This window comes from Hippoglossus hippoglossus, chromosome 12, assembly GCF_009819705.1.
Source record: "Hippoglossus hippoglossus isolate fHipHip1 chromosome 12, fHipHip1.pri, whole genome shotgun sequence".
In the NCBI taxonomy this organism is placed as follows: domain Eukaryota; kingdom Metazoa; phylum Chordata; class Actinopteri; order Pleuronectiformes; family Pleuronectidae; genus Hippoglossus; species Hippoglossus hippoglossus.
In genome coordinates, this window is record NC_047162.1 from 4,688,752 (window position 1) to 4,705,570 (window position 16,819).

The 16,819-nt window shown below is 38.8% G+C and overlaps 1 protein-coding gene across 1 annotated transcript; it reads right to left on the reverse strand.

Annotated features, from left to right (window-relative positions):
- Positions 1 to 982: 982 nt before the first annotated feature.
- arid6 (AT-rich interaction domain 6) lies at positions 983 to 5,298 on the reverse strand. Its single transcript, XM_034602319.1, has 6 exons — positions 5,113 to 5,298; positions 4,229 to 4,373; positions 3,602 to 3,654; positions 3,089 to 3,186; positions 2,848 to 3,004; positions 983 to 2,598 (listed from the first exon to the last, which is right to left on the reverse strand). The coding sequence occupies exons 2-6, from the start codon at positions 4,359 to 4,361 to the stop codon at positions 1,258 to 1,260; spliced, it is 1,782 nt and encodes a 593-aa protein (XP_034458210.1). The 5' UTR covers positions 4,362 to 4,373; positions 5,113 to 5,298; the 3' UTR covers positions 983 to 1,257.
- Positions 5,299 to 16,819: the final 11,521 nt, after the last annotated feature.

Consider the following 16,819-nt stretch of genomic DNA (forward strand, 5'->3'; position numbering starts at 1 on the left):
TCATGTCACACCCTACAAATTCCACATATCCTGCTTTGAATCTGAGGGCGTGCTGATTATAGTAATTGGCATAATAGATAATAGATGTCTGCGTATTTTAAGCTTCGAGCATGCAAGTAAGAAACACAAAAAGTGATTCCTGGAACACAACTGGTGTGTCTTTGTTCTACCTGATGGTTTACACACACAGTAACACAGTGCCCATGACATGTTGTTTAAGACAAGGAGCAGCAACTGTGAGATTTGAATATAGAAGTTCAAACGCAAACTGTCTCCATGATTATTTATAAACTGCGTAAACATGAAATGTGCCCCTCCTTAAGGAAACAAAATAAAGATGATTAATTGCACACGTCAAGCTATGAATGTTTATTGTTTACTGGGATGTGAAAGAAGTTCCATGAGCAACTTAAATGACATGGTTGTGTACTGTCTATACAAAAAGATTAATAAGATTGTGGAAATAACAAAAAGCCTGTATCTCTGGCTATCGTGGCAAAGGTTTCCACACCTCTCCCTGAATATCCATGAGGTTATCCTTGATTCACCCCTCTCGTGTTGGTGACATTGAGTTTTCGAGCAAAACCTTTCAAGAATGAACCAAGGTTAACTCAGTCATACTTGTTGAGCGCTGTTTGCCTTCTCGTTTCAGGTTGAACAAGACTGGGTACGCTCCACTTTCAATCAAAAAAATCTCCATCCAGAGAAGAGCATAAAAAAACGGCTACAAACATTCGAACAAGCATGCTGGGCCAGTAGGTGACAATTACATCGACATCAACTATGCATTAAATACCAAAGAAGAACGTTGTGGTCAAAAATCTCCCAAACATATGATGTAGAAAACCCTCAAAAGAAGAGAGATTGATAAGCTTGACTAAACAATCGTTTGACTGGATTAATCTAAAGAAGCCCACAGTAGAGTGATAACAGTAGGATCAACAAATGAGTCATGAGACATTTCATTTATTTATATATCTTAATTTATTTAAATTTACATTATTTGGATACAATGTATTATAGTCCAACAAGTAAGAAATGTCTGTACAAAATTAATACAAATAATAATAAAAGAAACTGTGCATATTGTACATCAAATAAAGTTTCATCTCAAACTGAATTATTCATTAAATGATCATTTTATGAATCCAAAGATAAGTCATTTTGAAACAGATAACTTGTGGTAAATGGAAAAGCAACATATGAGTCAGCTTAAATGTGATGTTGGAGTATCTGTGGCATAATCTGAACCGATCTTCATGATGAGCTCGAGATGATTTTCTTCAGCTTCATCACTTCTTCAGTGGTGAGGTGCAACAGAGAGCTGGAATTCACCATTAGCAAGGCTGAGGGCGCCATCTCTGACCTTCCTTTTCCCCCCTTGGGTGCGTCTTGGTACATGGACTTAGTAGTAAAGTCTTGCTGAACTGTGATGGGACTGGATTCGACTTTCCCTTGGATGTGGGTGGCGTGGGTCTCTTTGTCATAGGTGTTCCAGCATTGGGAGCCGTGCGACGTACGACGTATATTATCCTGCTGGTCGACTGGGTAGACATCTCGGCTGGATGCGTTCTTCAAAATGCCAACTGAAGAATACAAAGGCTTGTAGCTGGTGATATGGTTTTGGCTCGTGCTATTTGTCTGGATGGTTGGTGCGGGGCTTGGTGCTGTCCTCCGCCTCAGCCTCAGATCCTCAGCAGCTGGGCTCCAGCGGTGGGGATCTGAGCGTAGGGAGAGATTGGTGGGGAGGGTGTCTGGATCTAAGCAGTTCCTCTCTCCTGATTGTGCCTCCAGTGTAGGAGGTGTCTGTAGCTGCTTAGCTCCATGAATCAAGGCTGAGGACCCACAAAGCCTGAACCAGCTGTGCAACATAGACAGCGGTATCTGAATTTCCATCTTGCCTCCGTTGTCTTGAGGGGGGCTGGGCCGAGCGTAGCTGAGATTAAGCCCCCCTACTTCTGGACTGCCCTTGCTCTCTTTTTTGGGCCGGATTGTATAGTCTGTTTCCGGAGAGATAGGTTTTGGTGCCACAGCTGTGATGCCTTCATCTGTCGCCAGAGTAGGCTCAATTTTGGGGCTGTCTGTTAGAGCGTCGACATCAATGACATAGTCCTCCCCTTCTTTAACAGGATACGAGTACGGTGTGACATCTGCATCGCCATCTTGAGCCTCGCATCCGTCGTTTCTCACCACCGGAGGGTAATGGGGTGCATACAGAGGTGAGGGTTGGTTCAAAAACTTTGGGTTCTTGCTGGATGAAGGTGGAGCGAAGGATGAGGCAGGGTTTCTGTTGGCCTCCTGGCTTTGGGCTTTGACACTCAGGTTCAGGGGCTCAGTCAGCCCGGACGAGGTCTTGTACTGTTCTGCCAGGAGGCGCAGGTGCTCCAGTGGCTTCTTGACCCTGTCTGTTGGATTTGGATGAGGTGGACAGAAAGGGAACTGTGGCTCGGGGGAAGGGGGACTCTGCGATGTCAACATGGGGGGGGACATCGGGACATACGGGGGCAGAACTGCACGGCTTGGGTGATAGTAGTGAGGGTAGTGGGGTGGCAGAGGGAAGATGTTCCCATGTGCATCTGACTGGAGCTGAGGAGCGCTCTGTGGAAAATGAAGTGTTCCATCAGTGGTCGTAGGAATAGTTTTGGGAATTATTTTTGGGCATTACAGTTATACTTCCTTGCCCAGCTTGAGTAGAGCCAGTACAACACAGACAGGAGAGTGATATCGAGATCTTTCTTACTCTTGGCACTTGGGCGAATGTATTGTTCAGTGCACTCATTTGTTCAATATACATTTTTGTTTGTGCTGGGCAACTTTGCTGTTATTTGAGGGAAAAAGTAGACCAACCTGTTGCAGCTGCACTGACAACAGTTTGCGTTTGGCTGGTCTCTGGCCGTCCTCGTCGTCTTTGTTGAAGTTGACATCATGCAAGAGTTTTGGCTGATGCTGAGGCAAGGCACTCATCACTATTCCTCTCTTGTGACATTCATATGTCAGAAGTAGCCTGAACACGGATCAAATGAAACAGTTAGAAAACAAACCACCAACACTCCACCTGATAGGTGTGTATACCCTTTGTTGCTCTCACTTTTCGTAGTGTCTACGAGTGCACGTGGCTGCGCTCGTGCTTCTGGGGTTTCCTCCAAGCCTGTTGTAAACTTGCTTCCACAGCTGCTGCGCAGTTACCTGAAGAAGTGCAGGGTACTATTAGTTTATAATTGGATAATTACCAATCATTCACTTGACATTTATTTAATTTAATTTAAATGGAATGACAAATGCCCCACCCCACAGCACTTAAAGTCAAAGCATTGTTTCATGTCCTTGTACTTCCTTGGTATGATCAATATTAGTCATAGACATTTTCAAAGTAAGATTATTTAAACATATAAATACTATATATATATATATATTTATTAAGTTAGCGAACATTCTCTCACATAACCTCCACATAGCATTGACTTTTACTATTCCTGAGAACGATGTAAGATGTATTAGTGCTAGTATTAACTTTTGACAACAACCAAACAAATAAGAAAAACTTTTGTGTTGCTATCAAGTGTAAATTGCTTATACCAGTAAATCAAAAATATGTAATTACCTGGTGGTATCCTCCCAAGTCTTCGACAGTCTTGAACATCACAAACAAGTCAACTGAAAATTAACGAAAATATACAAAATCAAATACCCTTCATTTTTGAAAATGAAGTCTTGTGGAATCTGGACTGTTCTTTCAGGTGATCACTTAATTGTTTCTTTTGTGAAATGTCATAAAATATAAATGTAAAAACACCTATCAAGATTACACAGAGCCCATTTAAAATGTTTGTATGTTTTTTTTTGTATCTTTCTTGTAAAAACAGAGATTGCGCAGATTACATTGACATAAATCAAAGACATGCTATGATAATGTGATGCTAATATTTGAAAAGCTGAAATTATGGACTTTTCTTCTTTAAAGGTTTGTTTTGTAGCATGTATTGGCATCTAACAGTGAACTAGCATATTATCCATGGAGGCTCTCAAATAACTCAAATAATACGTTTGATTTGTCCGTTCTGGGCTACTGTAGAAACATGACAGAGTGCGTGAAAGACCTGCTCCCAATAACTAACTAAATATAAAGGGCTCAATCTAAGGAAAACTAAGAAACTTTATAAAAATGTACCAAACTAAAACTTCTTATAATAGATATTTATTATGGATTAAATATTAAGTATATAAGTACTTTGTTTGAAGCCCAAATGTGGGATCCTCTCTATCGGCGTGTCTCTCTTCCTCATGAAAATGTAGAGGTCTTTAAGAAACTGTTCCTCCTTGATCTCGTCCATCAGCGCTCTGGTTTTCTCTGTTTGTGCCATTTCCTTGTGTGCCTGAAAACACGTGAGCAGAACGAGGAAAAAGGTTAAACAACTCATCATCACGACAAATGTTTGATATCTTGGTATTTCAAAAATGAATCCTTTCATTTTTTGAACCAAACTGAGATGGCATGATTAGCGTTAGCGAATACACCGATAGCCATGCCATGACAATGCCTCAGTGTTTTCAGGTCCCATCATCTTTGACTGATGATTGTCAAACATGAAACATATATCAAACTCAACACACATTTGCACTGGCTTCACTGGTGTCAACCTCGTCCCTTAAAGCAACATACCATAAATATGAGTCTCAAAAATGAAGTGACGTCTATTCATCACTTCATTCTTTGTTTTCTATTGTTTCACAATAACGTCATGACTTCACAGTATACATCAGTTTATGTCAGTGTATATATATATATATATACTGAATATGAAATAATTTCTTATTAAAAATGTCTCATTACAAAGGTTTCCGCTTATAATTTCAGAATTTTCAGTACTATCACATTACTTCCATTTAGTTATCATGTATTTCAGTGTTTACAAACAGGTGACTGCCATCACATTTATGCTTTTTCAACACATGAATACAGTGATGCAAATATATAAATAAAGCAAAAACTTTACTAACCTGATTTTGATGTTTTGCAAACTTACAGAGTAAGAGTTAGAGGTATAACTAGTGAAAGCAGCACATCGTCATAGAGCAACTGTGATATATGATAAATGAAATATTGATCCTCACCTGTGTTTCCCTTGCGAGAATATGGATAGAATATATAATATCTTAGCCCCGGTGATCAGAGAACAAGCTACTGCATCGTACAGCTTGTGTGTTCCCTCCCGTGAATTTTTAAAGAAGTAGACGGAAAATCAATGCTGCCAGGTACTGATGCCGTTTCAGTCCCACACCCGTCCTCAGTGTCTGTGTGACAATGAAGCTCACAGGAGAGAGGGGGGGTGTTTACTCTAACGTCTTCCTGCTGAGATTTCTATCGTCAGACCGGTTCAACTTGCTCCTGAGCATGTGGCCCAAAAAAAAAAACAAAAAAAAAATAGATACACTGACACTGTCCACATAAATTGGCGCCATAAGGAGGAAACAGGTCGAAATGTGTGCCATGTTTTTTTAACAGGGCGGACACTATTATCTCAGGTTTCAATCATGACAGTTTAGACGTTTGTCTTAAGGTATTGATCGTGTTTGACCTGCTTTTAGGTCCTTTGCTTTATGTCAATCAAATGACACAGACTTTCTTTTTAATTGGTTAATCTCAATCACTCACACTGGAGGAGAGGAGAATCTCAGAAATGTGAGATTCGATTGGTCCAAATGACTGGGACACTGTGTATAGAACAATGAGGACGGCAAAGAACACAAAGCTGAACAACAGAAACAATTTCTGAAGGTTGTTTCACACTGCATATTGTATTCAGTGGTGCATTTGCCCTAAATAATTCAAACACAGCCTCACACTTCTGTTGTTAGCAATAGTATATAACTGTGAATGTTTCAGCTGAGATTTAGCCTCATTTCATCAGACCATTCATTCCCGGAGAGCGTTTGGGCCCTGATGGTGAACGCACTGTCTCTCTGAGTTTTCAGCGTAGAGTCATGAGGTGGCAGCAGACCCTTGCCCGGAGATTGCAATCTGTGCAGAGCTAAACAGGGAATTAAAAGAATAACATGTTTAAATCAACCTTAAAACAAACTGAGAGCCGAAAAAGATAAAACAGGTGTAAAGTTAAAAACCTAGCTGATGTAATACCAGTATCAGGGCGCAGTGCACTTCACAAGAGCATGTGCATTGTGCCATGTGTTTTTAAACCAATTTTCAACACTATTTATTTTTGATTGAATTTCCTGAATTCCCAAGATGCAGGGGCCGAATCCAAGGGGGCACTGGCCCAAGCGGAATTCCACTGGTTCTTGAAGTGCCGCTGTCCTGTCAGTAGTATTTAAAAATAAATAAATGAACTAGTCACTTATTAAAAATACTAAAATAAATGTGACAATATGTTATTTTCTAAGATTTTTTGAAGTACACAATGTGCTTGAACAAGGAACAATTTTCTTATTCACTGAATATGTTCAGTGAATTGTGGCTTTGCTCAAAGCTATAAAGCTAACGGTTAACAAGGAATGACCTAAATGTGCAGGTCACTGAATAGGGAATTGTGCACGGATGGGATTGTAGACGTTTAATTGGCCCCTCTGTGTAAATCAAATCCTAGATCTGCCACTGGCGTGCTGCCCTTCTGTTTGAAAACCATTTTAAGAACACAGTTTGCAGTAAATGTATTTTTGTAAAGTAAAATAAAATATAATAATAATAATAAGGACAACAAAAATCCACAAGGAGAATGAATATTATAAAGCAGGAACTACTGCTGAATAATTTTGATTGCGCTTTGTCCTCTCTGAATGAATCAGCTTTTGCTGGAATGTGTTTTTGTTGGCCTAGGACATCTGTTTGTAATAAAGTCTGAGAAGCCCATCAACTGACAGTCTGCATTGTTCCTGCTTCATGTCGAAGGAGCTCGCTGGGTGTGGCTCTGCCCTATCAAAACAAAACATGGTGTAAGCTGTGTTCACTGCTACAGAACAAAAATTAAAACCTGACATGGCTACTAGAAGACAAAACGAATCGGCGAAAGTCAAAGCCCAATCCTCGTCGGCTTCGGATGACTGGAAGTCTATGTTGTGAAATCCTCCTGTTGTGGTGAAGCACACTATCAGATGTGTCACGTATTATTCCAGCTGATCACCAGCAATATACAAGCTGAAACTGACACATGGAAGTTTAATACTGATGCCTGTAGTTCATTTATACTTTTGCTTGGAAGAAAGTGTTTCTAGTGTCACTGCTTTCAAGGTAGCAATAGTAGTAATAGTTCAGCCGAATATAAAAGTAGATTAGGTTGGAAAAAGAAGTCCTGGTCAACCTTGTAAAAATAGGCAAGGCAGTTTTCTTTAAACATATTTCAATGTTTAATAGATTCAATGTGCTGCACAGGGACATGAAAAGCAACACACAGAGAAAATATTAAAAGACATTTAAACTCAAAAGGCATAATTCAATAGAATAAAAAGAAAAGGTAAATAAAAGAGATTTAAAAGAGCAGAATAAAGAGATTAAAAGGGGTAAAAGGAATAAAAAGGATAGATATGCATAACAATTTTTTAAGTAATTGAAATAATACAAAAGAATAGATAGAAATATGTAAATATATAATACAAAGATGATATGAACTTTGATTTTGATAATTAAAGACATTTGTGAATCTAAAAGCTGCAATGGATGGACATGGAAAAGTTAAAACTTGTGGAAAATAACCACTTGATTTTTTTAAACTCATGCTGACCCTGTGTTAACTTGCACATCACGAAACTTGAGCTATTGCTAGACTATTAAGAATCTGATTATCTTCAGATAATCAGAGAAATGTGGATTATGCCCCCCGTCACTGACACATAGTTTTGATGCTGAGATGGATCTCTTCATGGACTGTATGATCAGGAGCAACGATTACAGCGAGTTAAACCAGTTTCAATGTCTATATAGGAACCTGACTACTGTGAACCAATCCTTCTATATACTATATACAATATACAATGCCGCTTCCACTATAACGTAAAGCTCCATATTTTCTTTAGCCCTGTTTCAGGGTTCAGCCCTGTAGGCAGAGCAGAGGTGGGACCACATCAGGTTATATGTATTCATCGAGACATTAAAAAAGCCTCGTCAATACAATAACATAGTCTCAGTAAGAAGTTACCAGACCTTTGACGTACAACATACTCCCTCATTTGGTTTGTTTTTCCTCCCTTGTGAGATTTATTTTATTTGTATTTCTTTCTTTCATACAACAAAACCCATGAATGTAATACAACAAAAATATGCATGGGGTGCAGTAGAAAACAATGATAGTTTATAATAGCTTGACAACTACACCCAAATATAAAAAGTCATTTGAAATGCAAACATACAAAGTCCTCAACACAGGTTATATATTAGTATAAATTAAAATATTGGACATATGTTAGCATAACAGAAACATTGAAGAGGGGAGAATATATGCTATGAATACAATAAGAATTATAGAATTATATGTTGTGTTTTACGTTAGAAGAATCGGTCACCCTTTACTTAAATTGGATTTGGCTGCAATGCTGTTTACTCTTTGAAACTCCAAAAGTGTTCTGTGGACTCAAACACTTCACCCACCCCTCCATCGGCATAGTGGTGAGTAGATGAGTGATTTTTCATTTTTGGGTGAACTATCCCTTTAAGAGAGATTTAAAAGAGATTTTATATAAACTCTGTTGGCTCAGGCAGGTGAAAGGAGAATTACAGGAATCCAAGGCAGTGGATATGAAGGCATGATTTACAATCTAGTTTTTTTTCCTTTTAGATAGAAATATTTGATCTTTGAGAATTACCTGAGCTGCAAACACAAAAATCGACGTATTTATTTTATGTCTACGGTTGGTTTTGCTTTCTTTAGAATCCCTCGGCTCGGTGAGAAAAGAGCAGACCAGATCAAGCAGCCAAGCTGAGCTGTTGGATGAATGTGTTTTCTGAACGCCTCAGTGCCCAGCACCGAACCTGACTCATGTTCAACCAGAGGCCCTTGGTGCCTGTCGCCCCACCCAGGCAAAAAAAATAAAATAATCCCCAGCCGTCACAGAGGACCTCATGTGACACAGTACAGTAGTTCTTCAGGTGCGACTCACTCCCTCCTGGCAATGTTGGGTTACCTGTCTGTCAGCAGGAGGAGGACCTGAGCACTGGAGCATATATTCAGAGCTGGTATGAGCAGAATCCCTAAATAAAACAGTCACATAAGAGGGGATGATCTTTGTTCATACTTTTAGTCCAATCAAAGTCTGATTATTATTTTATCCATAAGAAAACAGTGATTGTTATGATTAATATGTGGCCACACAAAGGGACGTCATTTTGATATTTCACCGGTAGCAGTAATAGCAGTCGCAGATGTCAACAACTGCTTTTTGCCTGGTTAGAATTCCAAGTCATTGTATATAATCTAATATTAACAAGTAGAAATTCTGGTTAAGATATATAGGCTGCACTCCCTTATGATAAACATTAAATATAATTATACACAATACGTGCATCACATTTTTATATAGGATGCACAAACCTGTTCGTACTCAGAGGAACAGGAATTAGAAAGCACATACGTAATTGTGAGGTATGTTATTTTTGACATTTTGCCAATTTTCATATAACACGTATATGGTTGGCCTTAAAGAATCAGAAGAAAAAATACATGTACGAATTGTTTCTGTGTGCATGATTCAAATAATTTAAGACCATCTGACAACACAACACAGACACACAGACACTGATCCTGGCAAGTGCCAGCCTTAAAACCACCACGTGTCATGTTTGGGTATCACAATACACACCTTTACTGGGGACATTTTCTGGTTAAGACGAAATGTTCAATTGGACAAATTTATGAAAACAGTTCCTTCCCTTGTCTTTTTGCGTTTTAATGCAATTCACATCTATTGAGCAAAAACAGACCTTTAACAACTATCCAATCTTCCACATTTCCCACATACACAGATCACTCCAGTGAGACAATGTTTGTTGTTATAGAGAATAATTTCTGGTCTTAAAAGAAGAGTCATCAACACAACATCATAGGGACAAAACATTTGAAGGTATCTTGATGAATTGACATTTACAAGATGTCGCAAGTGGAGACCAAGTAGAGAGAGGGAGACCAACCTCAGTAGCACTTCCTTACATCGTTCTAGACACAGTGACATTGCTTACATATGTCGTATGTTCAGTTTAACAAACACTCCCACCACAGGCAAACAGCATGTGATCACCGCTGAAGTAATATAATTCGGTGTCACATTGTTGCACTGCTGACGTGTTTATAGAAGCCAACGACTGAAAATACTTTAATTGATCACTGGAGGAGACATTTTGTCTTGCCGCAGCAGGAAGAGAACAGGTATAGTTAATTACATTAACTGCAGCCTCCTCAGGCACACCAACGTATAATGTATCCTCCACTAATCATTATATTAGTTGCACCACCAGCTGGAGTCATTTAAATTTCACCTGCCCTTTTGACACACAGCCGTGACAAGCCTTTTCGTCCATTTACAATGGTAAATTATAACTATCTGTGTCCGTCATTGTCCCAGGCAACACCTTTAAATGTGTATGTGACCTGAAATGAATGAGATAATAAAAGAGTCATTTGTTTTTACAGGGCAGTCTATCAAGCAGAGGTTAAACAAACAGACTCAGCTCAGCATTAACAGTGGCTAAGAAAACAAATATATACTCGGGAGTAAGAGATCAAGCACTGATCAGAGTAAAGCAGATACATTTCAGAGATGTGCTTATTTAATTGTGCATCAGGCACTAGAGTAAATACGTTATTATATACTATAAATACAATATAATAAAATAAAATGTAACCTCGGTAATGCTCAGTTGGTCTTTGTTCTTCGCACATTTTAAAAGTCGGCCATGATGATAGAATAAAACAATTAAATACACACATCTCATCCTTAAACATGTAAAAAGTCATAAAGTGAAATTAAATTGAAGAAGTAGGTCAGTGTTTGTCATCATAGTCATTGTGTTGTATAGCTCTAGCCGCCTGACTGTGTAACACAGACAGACGAGACATATCCCTGAGAGGAATGCAGGCGTGCAGCTTATAACGCAGACTGGGTGATGAACAGGTTACGTAATGACTGGAATACAATGACACGTCATGTACCGCTAGTCATTGCTGATGCTCGGATATCATACTCATTCAGATATAAACAGGTTGTATGCACACCTGGCTTCATACGTTTGGGCACATTGCGATGTCTTCTGAGAGGGTGTGGACGTTCACACTGGTGCAGTGGGCATTAAGAGTGCAGGTACACAAATTCAATCATCTCAGTGATGGATAAATGTGGGAGGATAAGAGGTTCCTGAGACACTGTTGACTGTTAGCAAGTTTTGCATTCCATGTGGGATTATGGTCAACGCTGGTGAACAACATGACATACTTCTAAGATTGCTTTCAAGAACTTAACCTTCTGATGGCTCCCTTCCTAAAACACAACTCAAGTTTTTTTAGATGAAGTCATTTTAGTAAGTCATTATCTCACAGTGTTAACAAATGTGGCAACAAAATTTGATCTGCCCCTTAGTCTGAAGCCAGCCAACCAACAAACCAACAAACCAACAAACCAACCAACTAATCAACCAACCAACCAAAAACTCAACCAACAAATCAACCAACCAACCAAAAACTCAACCAACAAAACAACCAGTCATCAAATCAACCAACCAACCCACCTATCAACCAACCGACAAACCAATCAACCAACCAACCAACAAACCTACCAACCAACCTGCAAATCAACTATCCACCAGATAGTCATTATCTCTCAATGTTAATGAAAGTGGCCAAAAATGCCCCTTTGTCTGAAGCCAGCCCGCCCATCAACCAACAAACCAACCATGCAACAAACCAACCAGCTAATCAACCAACCAGCTAATCAACCAACCATCAAATCAATCAACCAACCAACAAACTAACCATCCAACCTATCAACCAACCCACAAACCAATCAACCAGCCTAAAAAACAACCAACCAGCCTAAAAAACAACCAACCAATCAACCATCAAATCAACCAACCAACCCAAAAGTCAACTTACCAAACAAATAGACATCAAATCAACCAACCAACCATCAAACCTACCAACAAACCAAACAACCTATCAACCAACCAAACAACCTATCAACCAACCAACCAACAAACCAACCAACCAACCAACCATTCAACCAACCAACCATTCAACCAACCAACCAACCAACCAACCAACTAACCAACCAACCTAAAAAACCAACAAACCAACAAACCAACAAAGTAAAAACAAACAAATAGATAGATCGATAATAATTTGTTCTTTCATGAACCATCCGATCATCTTATATCTTACATACCCATCGGAGGCGTGGCCCTTTGACATCTTCTCCCAGACTAATCAGTTTTTATTGTGTCTCATCTTTGTACTTAAATGACATCCATCACAAAACACGGTTGCGATTTTGACATGCATGCTTGCATCTGTGGTAGTCGTGCTCAAGCACAGTGACAACAGACAGATAGTTCATCATAAAAGGACAGGAATTGCACAACATTATTTGACGTGTTATGTTGGTATTGGTATTCAATCAGAGGGATTAATAAGAATAGATGTAACAATAACTGGTTTCTCAAAGGAAACAATGAGTGACTGATGCTGAGAAAAGATAGATGTGCTCATGTGGTGCAGATATGCAACAGTGGATTTGTATGGAGAGAAATTAGTCTCAATACTGCTGTCAAATGAATGTGTCAAGATCCACATCCAAAAAAGAATCTAAAAATAAAAACTGTGTATGAAAATGTGTGAATGTTGTTTGAAACAGAGACTGTATGTAAAGATGGACAATGTGTCTCCACTTCCTCCTGTTGAACAGATATGAAGCCAAAATATTGTGGATATGGATGCCACCGTCTTATGCTTTTTATGGTATTTGGAGCCAGAGGGAGATCATTCTATGGTATCGAGGTCCAACAGACATACGCTGTCGATCAATTACAAGTCTCTGCTGTCATTACGTTTCACCCTGTTATATAGCATCAAATAAATAATTGAAACCAAACTTAGCAGAAGAATTAACACTTAAACATGCATCAGTATGTACCTACTACCTAAAATGACTGAAATCAGTTTTTAGAATTTTTTTTAGATTTAGTGTACGTATATATATATATATATATAATTACTTCATTAAACATTTGCTTCTGAAAAGCTTCATTCTTTGTATAAATGATAAAAACAGGTTTTCTCATTGTGCAATACTATAGTGACTCTAAATAACTCTATTGTTGGAAGAATTTTGGAAAAATGTGCCTTGCACTCATGCCTGTTCTCTAAAAGTGTGACAAAAATGAAGTGCATCTCTACACAATTGTCCCCTATGTCTCTGATTCAAATCTGATAAGACTATTGTGAAAGCCTTCTCACACTTCCTGCAATGGCCCTGCACAAATGTGCATCATCCCTGCATGCCAGCGTGCATGTCCTCAGGTGAATGAGGAGAACCGAGTGGTGAAAAACTCAACAGTAATTGTCTTTGCAACAGCTACTCTTCCTGGGCTCCATATTATAACACTGACAATTAAATTACATCAAAACAATATATATGCAACGTAACATTTTCAATCAGTTAATGGGTAAAACAAAATAGCAAAAAAGTAAAATAATTGGAATACATCCAAATCATATATCAATCTCAATTACAAAACAATTTTGTCTGTGGGTGTGTTGTTGTTTTTGCCTCTTTCCAAGCCCACATTCCTCTAGAGCCTCATCACTTCCAAAAAAAAAACCAGACAAAAACCTTTTGTTCTATCTTGAGAAATATAGACGGCCAAACTGGTCCAGTGAAATGTGTCTCTCCTCGTTGTTTTTTTCCATAGCTTTGACAATGTCCTTGACAATGTGGGGCTGTGGCTATTTTACATGAGTCTACATACATTTTTAGAAAGGGAGACTGTGAATGTGGGTGTGACAAATTGACTCATCATCTGAGTGCGGCATGAAGGAAGGAAACCAGGTGATGATCAGGGAAATAACCTGGGGTGCATCCAAAAAAACATGGTTTCCTGGAGTATTACATTACATGATCTTATTTTAGTAAATTAGAATACAAAATATGTTTACTGTTGCTCTCTGTATAACACAATAGCCCTGGTGTATTGTTAGACAGCGGAGTGAGGGGGGGGGGGGCATCAGTGAATGAGGATATGAAGACAATGAGCCCTTTCTTTCATTTTTTATATCACTGTCATTAAAACCTGCGCATCCACTTTTGAAGACAGTTGCTGGAATAACCTGTTGCCCAGGATTCTAATATGGTTTGTTCCAAAGGTAAGTAGTTAGCGTTTATCCCTGTAGCTCTCAGCAGTGATAACTTTATGAGTTTCAAATAAAGGGTCTGTGCTTGGACCCATTGTATTTACCATTATAAAGTATACGCTTCCTTTGTTCCATACATGTTCATTGTTATGTAGGACATACTCAGTGAAGTCAGAGAAAACCAAACAGTTTAAAATAATATTATGTTATATTATTTTCAAGCATGCCCTACGGACATGAAGACCTGAATGACCTGCTATTTTCTGCCATTACACTCAAACAAGACAGAGGTTATTGTACTTGGCCTCAAGCTGCTCAAAAACACATGATCTAATAATGCCAATACCTGTAGATGGCATTGCCCTGGCCACCAGCACCACCACAAGGAATCTCTGTGTTATCTATGATGAGAACTTTTATTTCTTACTGTTTATTTAAAACAAAGTCTCTTTCTCAGCTATGTGACATTGCAAAAATCAGACACATTAGGTCTCAAAAAGATGAAAAAAAAAAGGGAAATGTATGTCACAAACTTGGACTATTGCTATTTCTTATCTGCATGAGTATGGACAGGAAATAATAATCTGGATCTGTGGTTGCAAACCACCCACTGCTCACATGATCCTCTTCAACTTCCAGTTATTACTACTAAAATTATTATTACTATACATCTCTATGAGGATCTTGCATTGTATTGATTCTGCTCAAGAATCTGTTAAACAGCAGTTTTTCTCGCCATCGTCGCCATGTACTTGTGTTGGGTCTTTCTAAAATAATATAACATATATAACAGAAAAACATAAATATTTTATAACATATATAGTATATTACATATGTTATGATTTGGTGCTATATAGATACTCACTTCACTTGCATTGAAGGGCAGATATTTGTTATTACTCATAACTGAGGATCAATTCAACTTGAAGCCACGATCGTCTTTTTATAATTCCCATACATGCATATATACTTACATCATACAGTTTGCTCAACAAACTGGTAACATCATGTCTAAATATCAGTTTAGATTTATCATATGCAGACATTTGTGAAACACAGTGGTTGAGTGTCTCTCTCTGTGGAGTTTGCATGTTGTCCCCGTGTCTGCGTGGGCTTTCTCTGCTACTTCCTCCCACAGTCCAAAGACATGCAGATAGGAGTCCGGTTGATTTATATGTTGGCCCTGCGATACACGTTTAGATGATGGATGGATGGATGGATGAATCTTTGTATTTCCTATATCACTGCTGTATTTGCATGTGACTCTCATACAAAACTCCTCAGCATTTAAATGATTGGTAGTTCAGGACTTCACCACACAGTGGCGCTGTGGCTCAAGCTTTCACATTGCTTTGCCTGCACTGACTCGCCTGTGAGACATGGCATTCAGATTATGGATGAATATAACATATAATATTCAGTGTGTCTAATCTTAAATCGGAGTGTGTGCGTGTGTTTTTAATATTTCATTGTGAACCCTGCATGTGATGGTATTGATCTGGGGCCGGCAACAAACAAATGTCAGCCATGAAGAGGATTCTTATTACTCTTGCAGCTCGTGGTGCTGATTGTATTTTTCTGCTCATAGATAACATTTTGCATTTTCTGTCAAGGTTTTCTGCCCCAGCATCTAAGGAAGACTGAGTCGGTGCACAGGAAATGATGAGCACATTACTCTGTAGTTCTGCTGTTTCACATCTACAGACCTATTTTTAATGCGACTGCTCAGATGATGGAACCTCGCCTTTGTTTTGCCGTGACGTCTTTTAAAAAGCAACGTCAAGACGCTGCTGCTCCTCGCTCTGCTTCAGCAGGGAGGTACGTTTTAATTTCAGAGGCAAACAGTTAGATTGACACGAGATGTGTTTGGTGAACTGCTGCAAAGGTCACGCCAAAGAGACTCCAAATGTCAGTCGTCTCTGAAGTTTAAGCCTTTGTAAGACCTGATGGATTGATATTCATTTCCAGACTTGAAAAAGGTCACTACTGATATTCAGGATATACTTTTGCTTCTCCAATATTGCTAATTGATCATCGATGGACATCTGTGGAAGACACTGGTTCAGTGACATGAGCTTCTGATGTGCACACGTGTATTTGTAACGATACTGGAAGTCTGTTTTAGAGCAAATACCCCTGAACTTTTTACCCTCTTAGTGCCCTTTCAAACCAAGATCGAATTTCTAACAGCGATAACCACCTGAGGCACTATAAACCAAAAGGGGCATATTAACAGCTTGGACGGTATTTGCAATGTAGCAAATGTCACTATTTGCATGCCAGCGAATCTCTAAGGCAATCTACTGCTCAACACTAAAACTAAAAAATATATTCTGGAGGTTTTCCACCTGAAAATACACCAACCCCTCTCAGTTTTTTTGTTCTATTGTCTCTAAGGACATACTTAATTGAGGTGCTGATGAATTCAAATCACTAAACACAACATAAATAAGTGCTGACCATTTTATCTAAACCTTACA

Bases quoted from the DNA above. Each gene is read 5' to 3' on its own strand.
- arid6 (XM_034602319.1), bottom strand. From the start codon at position 4,361: ATGGCACAAACAGAGAAAACCAGAGCGCTGATGGACGAGATCAAGGAG. The intron at 3,655-4,228 runs GTACTTATATAC...GTTAATTTTCAG, and splicing joins ACATTTGGGCTTCAAACAAA to TTGACTTGTTTGTGATGTTC. The intron at 2,599-2,847 runs GTTGGTCTACTT...CATTTTCCACAG, and splicing joins TGTCAGTGCAGCTGCAACAG to AGCGCTCCTCAGCTCCAGTC.